This window comes from Rattus rattus, chromosome 2 (assembly GCF_011064425.1).
Source record: "Rattus rattus isolate New Zealand chromosome 2, Rrattus_CSIRO_v1, whole genome shotgun sequence".
NCBI lineage: Eukaryota > Metazoa > Chordata > Mammalia > Rodentia > Muridae > Rattus > Rattus rattus.
Window position 1 is genome coordinate 103653147 of NC_046155.1, and position 12843 is coordinate 103665989.

At 37.1% G+C, this 12843-nt stretch overlaps 1 protein-coding gene across 1 annotated transcript; it reads left to right on the top strand.

Annotated features, from left to right (window-relative positions):
- The first annotated feature begins 6948 nt into the window (after window positions 1–6948).
- On the top strand, window positions 6949–7908 carry LOC116894114 (putative olfactory receptor 56B2). The gene has a single exon (XM_032895832.1). The coding sequence runs from the start codon at window positions 6949–6951 to the stop codon at window positions 7906–7908; it is 960 nt and encodes a 319-aa protein (XP_032751723.1).
- Window positions 7909–12843: the final 4935 nt, after the last annotated feature.

The window sequence follows — 12843 nt, forward strand, 5'->3', positions numbered from 1 at the left end:
AATACTATCCATACTGGGTTATATTTATGCATTTAGGAGCAATAATAATGTGTGTGTGTGTGTGTGTGTGTGTGTGTGCAAAACAACAATTAATACAAAAGAGTACATAAAGTTGAAAGAGAGCAAGGAAAGGTAGATGGAAGGGTTTGGAAGAAGGAGTAGGAAGGGGGAGATGATGGAATTATATCATAATCCCAAAAAAATAAAAGAAATGATTTTAAAAATGTTGAAGAGAGTTGAGGATTTTTCTTTTTCATTTACCCTAATTTTGTAAGGTTAGATTGTCATAAGCCACTTAAGATGATACCAACCTTGTCATGCTACTGTTGAGTCAAACAGAGGTAACCCCAGCCTCATTTATTCTGACTGGAATCCCAGGCCTGGATGACATACACATCTGGACTTCCTTCCCATTCTGTTCTGTGTATGTAATGGCTGTGGTGGGCAATTGTGGACTCCTCTACCTCATCTTCTTTGAGGACATCCTTCATAGGTCAATGTTAATTCTTATCTTTGTTGTCCCTAATGACCTAGTCATACCAATGCTTCAATACCCAAAATTCTCTGTATCTTTTGGTTCTACCTTAAGGAATTTAGCTTTACTCATTGTCTGGCACAGATGTTCTACCATTAACTCAATCACCTTCTGGGACTCAGCACATAATTGGGAATTCCCTTCATTATTAGGACTTCTCTGACCCTGTCTAAAGAATTCTAAGTCCCCACATACGCTTCTACCTGAGAAATACCTTGTAGCCTCAATTAGTTTATAAGATCAATTTCTTTTCCACTGATAAGAACCCGTTCATCAAGCATGTGAGATTACAGAAGTGCTTCTCCATGCCAATGAGGCATTTCAGGTACCCTAAACCCTTAGCCAGTGACATTTGCCCATCTTGGATGTTCTTACCCTCAGTTCCCCAAACTTTATAAGACCTGAGTCACTGTAAGTAAAGTTGATCTAACCCTTGTTAGCTCATCCCATTGTAGTTAACTCCATATGTACTCACAGGGCTTCCCAACATCCTGCTCATCTTCTCTGCTCCCACTGCATTCTTGTACCTTATCAACCAATGATTCATGAGATCTAGGAGACCCTGCAGAGACTTGATGTGCCAGGGTGATAGCATACCCAAAGTGGCCCCACCCTCTCAGAGGTGTAGGAAAGAGAAACTGGGGGAGGGAGGGGCTCTGTGGAGTGGATCTGGGAGGGGGGAACATTTGGGATGTAAATAAATAAATAAAGTTTTAAAAAGATGGAAGATACAGATAGAATGTTGTGTACAGTAGCAGAGAGGAAAGACATTGAGAAAACTCCATTTTCTTTTCTAATGGAACAGTGAGATATCATTTGAAATGCACCCTGGTTGAATTCAGCACCTCTCTGTCCCAGACCATTGGTGAACTGGACTGTAAGGGTGTCATGTCTGGTGCCCCAGGGTTATGTGATGAAATGTGCCCAGCAGGTTACTTGTAGGATGCAATGAAGAAGCTTTGCATCAGAACCTGGAAGTATTAAGAAACACAGACATCTTGTTGGAGGCAACTTCTTCAGAGGAAAATAGTCTAAGTCTCCAAAACCATTTTCAGCATTAGGAAGAACAGATGAGAGGTAGGGTCAACATTGCAACCAGGTCTCTGCAGGTGTTCATAGAGCCTTGACTTCACCCCAAAAAGAACCTCCCACTGGTGGGACCAGCATTGTGGCTTAACTTCAGTCTTGTGAAGGACCAATCAGGTGTAGAAGCATATGGCTTAAAAAGAAACAAAAGAGGCTTCGCCCAATAATCAGATAAGACTGCCTCCAGACTGTACACCACCCAGCTCCTGCCCCTATGGATTTGTTTTGACTGTAACACCCAGTAGTTACAAGTGTAACTACCCACTAGTTCAGAAGGCCAGATCTCTCCTGCTATGTTCTTGTCCTCTCTTTTCCTTCCGTTTCCTCCTTTCCACTTTTTATTTTCATAGACTTCAAATGCACGTAGACAAGGCTGGCTTGTGGGTTCCCTTTGTCTCTGCCATCTGAAATGGAGCTTAGGTTATTTGCTTGTATTTCCTTGCTTGTTCTTTGCATTCTACCTTTAACCCAAACTATTTAATGCCTCCTCTCCCTGTCCCCTGTCATGTCTATGGTTCTGCCTTCTTATTCTCTTTCCCTCCTCTATTTTTTCCTCTGTCCACACAGTATTTATCACTAGTCTTACTCTATCTTATTTCTTCTTCTTCTTCTTTTCTTCTTCTTCTTCTTCTTCTTCTTCTTCTTCTTCTTCTTCTTCTTCTTCTTCTTCTTCTTCTTCTTCTTCTCCTCCTCCTCCTCCTCCTCCTCCTCCTCCTCCTCCTCCTCCTCCTCCTCCTCCTCCTCCTCCTCCTCCTCCTCCTCCTCCTTCTCCTCCTCCTCTTCCTCCTCCTCCTCCTCCTCCTTCTCCTCCTCCTCTTCCTCCTCCTCCTCCTCCTCCTCCTCCTCCTCCTCTCTCATTTTCCACTCATATCCACAGTAACCAATACCTAAATATAAGCTATACTATCAGTGTTCCTTTATGGCCTGAAAAGATTGGGTTTTACAGAGTGATTACTTGTTCCTTGATATTCACTAACTTTCCCAGTGGACATGCTTTTTGAGTGATCATTATTACAGATAGTATCCTACTTTGATGAAACTAAATTGGGTGCCATGAATCCCAGCCTATCAGTGAAATTGACACTTCAAATCCAGTACAACTTACTCGACCTTGACATTGCAAGATCTTCTACTGAAATAATATGTTTTTACAAAAGCAACCAATATCTTGCACCTGACCCAGTGCAATGACATAAGAAACTTGCAAAATCGAGACAGTCTATAAACTACTAGTCTCACAGAGATATTCTCCAACAAGAATGAATTAGAGAAAAATCATCAAAACAATGGAGTATGCTTAAAGAAAACATACAACCACCCAGCAGCTGACTGAAATGGATAAATAGACCTACGGACCAACATTGAATGGAGCTTGGGGTGTCTTATGGAAGAGTTGGGGAAGGATTGATGGACCCAGAAGGGATAGGAACTCCATAGAAAAACCAACAGAGTCAACCAACCTGTAACCTTGGAGGCTCTCAAAACTGAACTACCAACCAAAGAGAGTATATGGCCTGTACCTAGGCATGCCACACATATGTAGTGGATGTGAAGCTCAGTCTTCATGTAAGTCACTCAAACACTGAAGCAGGGGCTGTCACTAAATCAGCTGCCTAACTATAGATCCTGTTCATCTAATTAATCTGCCTTGTTTGGACTCAGTGAGGAAGGATGTGTATGGTATTGTAGAGACTTGATGGGCCAAGATGGGATGGGGCAATACCTGAGAGCAGAAAGGGATGGGAGAATGGAAGAAGGAACTTTGTGATGGGGGAATGGGAGAAGCGGTGCATCAATCATGATGTGTATATATATATGTATATATATGTATATATATGTATATAGGTATATAGGTAGATAGGTAGATAGGTAGATAGGTAGATAGGTAGATAGGAAAACAAAGTATACAAAAGATGAATGGACCCTTGGTTGAATTCCAAGTGAGCAGACACAAACAGTTGGATGAAATAAGGAAGTCATTTCAGCATGTAGAAGTTGTATTCAATAAACAGAAATGCTTGAAATATAAGCCAGTAAAATGTTTGATGGAAACTCTTACAAATAGTATATGTTGACAAAAGTCAGAATAGCAGATATTGAAGAATAAGTAGAGTGTGATGCTTAATATTCATCAGCCCTAGACAAAAATCACTGAAGCAGCAAGTCTCTGAAGCCATCTGTGTGGAACTGTTTAGACAAAGTTAACTGAGTAGAAAGATACATCATAATGTCCATGGTAACACACCCTGGGTTAGTATACTGACTTTAAAGGAGAAAGTACACTGGGGATGAGTATTCATCTCTCTTTACTTCCTGATTGTGGGTATCATGTGACCAGCCCCTCACACTGCAAATCTCACATAGGTGGTACCAGATTTCATGCTGCTACTCCTAGCTACTTCTTCTGTAGAGCAATAACTCTATTTTAAAAGCATGATTAATACATAATGCAATTACAAATGTCAAAAATTTGGTTTAACAATTTGTTAAATTCTTCTTTTTTTTCTTTTTCTTTTTTTTTTTTCGGAGCTGGGGACTGAACCCAGGGCCTCACGCTTGCTAGGCAAGCGCTCTACCACTGAGCTAAATCCCCAACCTAAATTCTTTTTATAATCTTTCTATATGTCTTTCTCAAAATTAATCATTATAGTTTAAAAGATTTTACTAAGTACTCTTATATTATGCTTTTTCTCAAATATATTTTTTATTTATTTTAAAGTTTATAGATAGTGAACATATATACTATAGGCATTAATTTGTTACCAATTTAAACACATAGAAAATTAAGCTAATTTATTGTTTTTTTCCTGTGATTATCATACCTCAAACATTGCATGTCCAATCAAATCTAAGATACCAACCTTTGGCTGAACTTCTCAATGTGATAATGTTTATTTTCAATCCAACCTGCAAATAAGTAATGTTCATGAAAATCAGAACCAATGATACCTAGGGATCACTTTCAAGTTTTCAGTCTTGCTTGCTGTAGAGTTCTCTAAATATAATAATTATTTCATCAGAGTCTCAGGTCAGGATTTCATATCTCAAGGGATTTAGACATGAAGGGCCATGCACATGGATATAAGTACAGCAACTATAAGAGGATTCTGGTGTTTTTGAATCACCACACTGAATATCTGGACCAGGTTATTTTCATCTATTTATTTATTTATTTTCTATTTTATTTTATGTTTTTGCTGAATAGAGACTGGTATGAGAGGACATGTGATAGGCTGCCCAGACACAGGGTGTCTTTGCGAATGGTAGTGGATCCACTATCCAGAAACTTTGTCAGAGAGTGCAGGCACTTTTCATGTGTTCCAGCTGATTGTCCAATTGATTAATTCTTTAGAAAGGCCGCTTTGATTCCATTCACTTAGATCACAGTCTGTCATGAAAATTATTGCTTGTTCATTGGAGAAGATATTCCCCACAATCTTCTCTTTCCCCTAAATAAACAGGCATCAGTGGAAATGATGAGATTCAGGTGAGAATCATAACCAAATAAGAAGCTGCAGAAGAGATACTGATCACAGTCCGCACACTTGTTTGTCACCCGTTCTCCCTTGTTCTTCAGAAGCAACATCTTTTACTTTCTTCTTTCAAGACATACTTAGACTAAGATGGAAAGAACCTATCTTAGAGAGCAAAGCTGAACTGGTGAGTCTACTGCCATGTTAAGGGGAAAACATGCACTGTAAAGATAGCGGATGATAAAATGAGGGTTGGAAACATTATCTTCAGGGTTGGAAAGGAAGATGGAATTGGATGCTCTCAATATTGTTCTTGATATATTGAGATACTCATGTTTTAAGTTGTTATTTCTACAGATCTTTAGCCTAATAGAAGTCTGCAAAAATAAGGCTCTGCAATATTTAAAGCATTTTAACTTTTATTGGAAAATATAATTTATACTAAGTATTTTCTTGGAAATTATATTAAATCTTTGACAAAGAAGTTTAAAAATACATTGAAAGTGCAACAATTAAACCAACAGTAATGATTATAATAATACCAGTAAAGGAAATATGGGTAATATAAACAGAAAGTTTATCTCATATGTGGAAAATAATCGTAAGGATACAAGAAGTCCTCTTGGAGATATATTTCATATTCTTAACTCAAAAACACGTTAATGGATTCCCTGATCTTCCTACTTGCTTACACATGCACTGAGAGTTCAGTGTTACTGGGTGTGGTGGCACATGCCCTTAAATCTAGCACTCAGGTGGACAGAGCTGTGAGTTCATGGCCGCCTTAGCCTACCTCGTTAGATCCACAATAGTGGGGTTAAATAGTGAAATCCTATCTCAAAAAATTGATGGTTATTGAGGGAATAATAAGTTATAACCTTGAAAAAATCTGTGACAAAATAAGTATATAACTCAGTTTAATTTATTTGTGGACTTTTTAATGGTTTTTGTATAAAAAGGCAAGGTCAATGACAGTATTTGCATTTAAGACCTTGGCTACCCTTACCTAGGAAGAAAGAGAAAATTGAACATCAATGAGGGAGGCGGAAGCTGGTGAAACTCTTGCTCAACTCATTCATCTTCTTAAAATGCATCTAGTTTCACATAAACTTTCACATAGAAGTTTGTTAAAATATGTCACATAACAACAAATATTTTAATGATTAACTTTTTGATATAAATCAGTAATAGTATCCCAAGCATCTTGGAGGAGCAGAATTTAACTCACAGCAAACCCAAAATAAGAACAAACAAAATTTAACTATTACATTCACATTCCAGACACTAGATTCTTTCCCATTATAAGATAAATATGCATTTGATTAAATATATGCTCACATATACATACTATTAATAAAAGTTTCTCATACATTGAAGTAGAAAGATTTCTTTCTAAAATACATGACAATTTAATATTGTACCAAAGGAAAAAATTGTACATAGCCATCTCCACTGGGGTTTATATTATATTTCTCCAAAGCAACCCTTCGCCAAATCAAATATACTCATTATACAGAAATATCATGTTATTTACATCATGCACAGAGTCAATGACCTACTACATGGAAGATCATTTACATAATCTGATTTGCTCTAATGTTCTATTTCTGAATTAGGTGATAGCAGAAAACATGGTCTGCACCAAGGAATTCTGTGTGTGATTTGATGAATTAAAATATAACATGCTACCTATGATGGTTCCTGCTCATAAGGATAACAAGTGTCAGTAGCAGTATGGAAAGATGAAGATGCAAACTCATCCCTCAGTATCATACCCTGGGCAAGTCTGTATCCAACACGATCACACAGAAGCTCAGGACTAGTAAGCAGGCATTATTTTATTATTAGCAAGAGATGTTCCAGATCCTCAGGGATTCTAACAGCTCTAGGTTCCAGGTGTCTGAGTTCATTCTGATGGGATTTCCAGGTATCCACAGCTGGCAGCACTGGCTCTCCCTGCCCCTGGCTCTGCTCTATGTCCTGGCTCTCATTGCCAACATACTTATTGTGAGCGTCATTTACCAAGAGGCATCACTACACCAGCCTATGTACCATTTCCTGGGCATCCTTGCTATTGTGGACATAGGTCTGGCAACTACTATCATGCCCAAGATTTTAGCCATCTTTTGGTTCAATGCTAAGGCTATCGGTTTCAATGACTGCTTTGTTCAGATGTATGTCATACATGTTTTTGTTACCATGGAGTCAGGTATCTTTGTCTGCATGGCTTTTGATAGATATGTGGCAATTTGCAGACCACTGAGATATTCCTCAATAGTTACTGAATCTTTTGTGGTCAAAGCAACTTTGTTTATGGCCATCAGAAATTGTGTGGCTCCCATGTCAGTACCTATATTGGCTGCTCAGAGAAATTACTGTTCCCGGAATCAAATCAACCACTGTTTTTGTACTAATCTGGGGGTCACTAGCCTTGCCTGTGATGACAGAAAAATTAACAGCATCAACCAGCTGCTCCTGGCTTGGACACTCATGGGAAGTGACCTTGGTTTAATTATGGTTTCCTATGCTTTGATTCTTCAGTCTGTGCTGAGGTTGAACTCTGCAGAAGCTGCATCTAAAGCCTTAAGTACCTGTACCTCTCACCTCATCCTAATATTTTTCTTCTACACTGTTATCATTGTAATGTCCATCACACACAGTGCAAAAATGTCAGTTCCTGTCATCCCGGTTCTGCTGAACGTGCTGCACAATGTTGTTCCCCCTGCTCTGAACCCCATGTTGTATGCTCTTAAGAACAAAGAGCTCAAACAAGGCTTATACAAAGTTCTTAGGCTGGATGTCAAAGGAGGCTAAAAAGGTGGGGAAAAAACCACTTTTTCTATTTCAACACTAGGATATCTGGTTGTACTGATTAATCTTATAGGCATATAATACAACATCGTTAATAAATCTGTGTAATGTCATATATTTATTATTAATATAACTTAAAATAATTGTTTTTAAATCATGGTATCACTTTTGTAGTTATGGCTGGTCTAGAACTTGCTATGTAGACCAGACTGGCCTTGACATTTGAGAGAACCACTTGCCTCTGTTTCCTGAGTGTAGGAATTGAAGGCATGGGTATCACATTCAATGAAAATCACTATCTTGGAAAACTGAAAATCATGTAATCTAATGTTTTTTTTCAAAGTCACTAGCCTGGCCTGAATGTTACTAAATACTTATTGGATAATACAATTCATTCAAATGTATACATGAAATGTTTTATAAATCAAAATTAATTGTCCAGGAGTCTGAGACATTTTTAATGTAAATTCCATAAATTTGTGTCCCTTGGCAGAAAGAACAGCTGTGAAATGATGTTAGTTTTGACTTTTAGTTCAGATACTTTGCCTGTTCCATGTGTATACACAGTCCCACACATGCATGTGTACTGATTGATATATGAATGTGAAATTATTTGGTTGTTTATGAGCATCAGAGTGGTAGTAAGAATGAAATCCTTACTGTTTCTCCTCCTAAGCAAGGTGTGCTGATCATCATACAAGAATTGTCCTTTCCGGGGCAATATCAGTTCCAATGTGTAGCTGTCAAGGGGCTGAGATGTTAAGGGATGTGCACACAGCAGCATCCAATGGTTTTTAAGCTAGACTGTCTTCTTGGACATCACTGCATCCAGCTCACTGTCTTGATATTTAGAAAGAAGCCATTTCATAGGGTGAGGAGGGAGAGCAGATAGTGCCACCAGGCTTTTGTTGTTAGGAGGAGATTAATTGGAGAGGTTTAGTTAAAGGGACAGTGGCTTTGAGGGTATGATAATGAATAAGAGCATTCTTAGAACTATAATCTTTATTTCAATCATTCAGAATAAAGACATAAATTTTGTGTGTTTTTTTGTGTAAAATATTTACTTAGTAATTTCCAAGATGGAAATTCAGTAAAGCCTTTTATATGGATTGAATATTGTTGTTTCCCCTGACCTAATGGAATCACTGGAAATGACAGCAGTAAGCTTACATTATTACAGAATGACAAGAAGTACCCGGAGTTGAGCTCCTCATTTTGAACATTGTGGCTTGTCCTCAATACCCTTCAGAAAGAGAAGGACTTCTGGTCCAAATGGTGTAGATATCACATTAGAAGCAACAACATCATGTCTTTAGATATCTTAGTAGAATATATGAACTCTCACTATCATATTGAAAGAAGATGTGTTTCAATTTTCAGGCTAGTAAAGACACAATCTGACTCTCGAAAGAGCTTGGGATAATGTTAAACAGTAAATGCTTCTCATTGTGTCTTTTATAAACAATGATATTTATATTTAAAGCTACTATCAATAGACCTTCTTAGTCATGGACTAATGACATTTTCTTCAGAAAAGTAAGGTTTTTACTATTGACAGCCTTTTATATTTTGGTTGAAAATGTGTAATTTTTTTTGTAGTTAGCACTCTATTTGTTATGTTTTATTTGAGAGATTTGAAATCATATTGAAGAGACAGAAATTACTTATATAACAACAAACACCATACTACTTACTATGTTTATAACCAAAAGGAAAATATAATAGAAGTAAATGGCATGTTTATCTTACATCTTAAAGAATGATTATTTCAGAATATAGCATATTGCCTCTCTGGTATAAAATTCCCCTTCCTAACTTAGGAGTAAAACATTACTGGCAACATTCCTACTTGCTGCTGTTTTATAAAAACATAGAAATCTATTTGTTTATATTTTGGGAAGGAGGAAAATGTGAAAATTCATTTCCTTGTGACAATTAATTTTTAGATGCATATTTTAGTTTTAGAGTATGAATGTTATGCCTGCATATGTGTCTGTGTCTTAATATGTGACTGCATTCCCTAGAACTGGAATTATAGATGGCTGTAAGCCAACCCAGAGTTCTCTATAGGAGCTGAGCCATCTCTCCAGCAATGATGGCTGCCAATGTTCTTGTTCTGTTACATTGTGGATAACGGAAGGAGAAAATGGTGGGCAGGTAACATGACAAAGGTTGATTCTATTTCTTGGCTACACAAGTGTATTTCCTTTGATGATGAACTAATTTTAATATGAATGCTTTGTATATTCCATTATTGTAAGTTTTACATATTACATTACATTATAGTAAATATTTTAATGATTTAAGTGAACTTCAAAAGTATGTTTTAGTTGCACATACAATCAAGTATAATATATTCAATGTCTCTTTAAATGTATATGTATGGGGAGAGATATAAATTCTTAGTTTTCTTTTTGAAACTTTTACACATTTACAAAAAGAAGTAACTCTCCCACCCCCACTACCATCGCCTGTCCAAATCTGTACAGCACACAGTCAGTAGCTTGCAAGAGTCCTCCACTTTATACTTCTATTAGTCTCTCTTTCTACCCAATTTTCACTTATATTGAATATTTTTTGAGACAACCTCACTATGTAGCCCTGGTTAGTCTCAAACTTGAACTTTCCCCGGTCTCAGCCTCCCAGATACTTCTTATTTCTGACAGTGCACACGAAACTGACTCAGTTTTCTATTTTATAACGAGGTCACCAAGCAAATTTACTGCTCTGTGTCAACACAGTATACAAAATTTATTTAGATTGTATGACAATCCAGGTTTTTTATTATCAATATTATATAGAATTTTACTGTGAGAGTGTATAAAAATTTGTTCATGTTGATGCTGACACATACACACACTTACACACTATATGCACACACCACACACCATCCACATACATTATACACACACATACACTCACACATTATACACATACCACACACACACACTCCCTTACACATACACATACCACCCCATATACACACACACTCTTTCCCTTACATATACACGTTCACACACCACATGCATAGACACCACACATTACATGTACATACCACACACCACATATATACTTCCTACACACACACACACACACACACACACACACACACACACACACACACACGTGTGCGCATGCATACATCATACAGACACATGTGGAGATATGGAGAGACAATGAGATTGAGTATCCAGTGTTCCTTTGGGATCCTGGGCACGGGACTGTAGTTCTGTCAGAGTTGCTCAGGTATTTGTAGCCTCTCCATGGAGTTCTGAGCTTCCAGGGTAGGCCTGTGAGGATTCACCATGGCAGAAAAAAAAAACCAAAAACCAACAAACCAAAAACAATGAAAACATGGGACCCACATTCCTGTACTCCAAACATTTATTTAAGTTAGAAATGGAGTTTGGAAGCAAAGAGAATTTGGGATTCGATAATTTTCTTCTAGTATGAGTAACAAATATGAGATAAGATTAGAAATGTCAAATATCAAGCATTTTTCCTACAAAGAGGCAAAACATTTTTTATATTTAAAATTAAGTTTAATCATCTTTAGAAGAAAGGGTAATCATCTAGAGAGTGCCATTCTATGAACATACAAGGAAGATGGTCTGAAATGTTAAAAATAGCATTCAAATTATTAAATGTGATTAAATATTTAGAAGTTATGCTTTAGTATGTGAAATGTCTTATGTATATAAAAGCATAGAATTATAAACAACATTTTGTGAAGTGATTTTTAAATTTTCTTGCATATCAACGTTTATTTGGGAATATTTCATTTCAAAATAAATGTCAGTTTAATATCATCTTCACATTAAGTAAAATGTGAAGTTTCCAGTAGCAGTGTAATAAAAAGCTCTGAAGTCACAGTTCATGTATTTATTTCATGTTTTATATATATTCATGTATCGTATCAGTTTTTAAATGGTCAACAATTTTTCTATAATGACAAAGAATATTTATTTTCTTAGTAATATAAATCTTCCCATCACTATTCAAATAGTTTGTAAGAATTTCATATAGGTATTGGAATAAAAATATTACAATTGAATTTTAACATAGATTGGGCTGTAATTTATTTTCCAGAAAGGGAGCTACACTTTCTTGTACTTCATATAAATTAACTAGACAGTCTTCTTACCTCTCAAAGCTTCCTGAATTCTAGCCAAACACACAGCAGACATGCAAACCTAATCTGCAAATAATTAAAATAAAATAAACAAGGTCATTCATTTTAATTAAATACAATTTTAGTAATATTACTGCAGGGTATATTTATTTTTCAATTTATTTTTTCCCATGGGTTCTATTCATTTGTTTTTTTCTCCATCTTTATTAAATTGGGTATTTCTTATTTACATTTCAGTTGTTATTCCCTTTCCCAGGTTCCAGGCAAACATCCCCTTAACCCTTCCCTCTCCCCTTGTATAAACTTAAAAACCACCACTACCACCATCACCACCTCCACCAACAACAAACAGGCAAGCAATTTTTACAAAGACAGGAGAGGCAATGAAAACACCCACTTGTCCTTTATCTGTGGCAAAGCGATATTTTTCAAGGTTTCTTATACAGAATTTTATTTAGAACACCACAGAAAGTACACTAGAAGGCAGCTTCTCCCAAGGCAGCCATACTCAAGTCTCTAGTGGACTCGAGGGTGTAAGGATAAAATTACTGTACTAATTTACAAACAAAACTTGTCTAAGAGGCCCCTGTCTTCTTCCCCTAGGACCTTCACTCATGGGGGCTGGAGAGGTGGAGTCATTGCCTTGTGAATGTGGAGGAAGCTCCTCAGTGGCCACACTGCCCAGCCCAGTCCTCAGTGTTCAATAAGTACCACTTAACAGTTTGGAAATGAGACCTGTCCGATGCGTGGGACCAGCCACACGAGGGTGGCAAGGGCGTCTGGGTACATGTGCAGTGCCAGATAGC

Excerpts from the sequence above, each read along its gene's own strand:
- LOC116894114 (XM_032895832.1), top strand. The coding sequence starts at position 6,949 with ATGTTCCAGATCCTCAGGGATTCTAACAGCTCTAGGTTCCAGGTGTCT.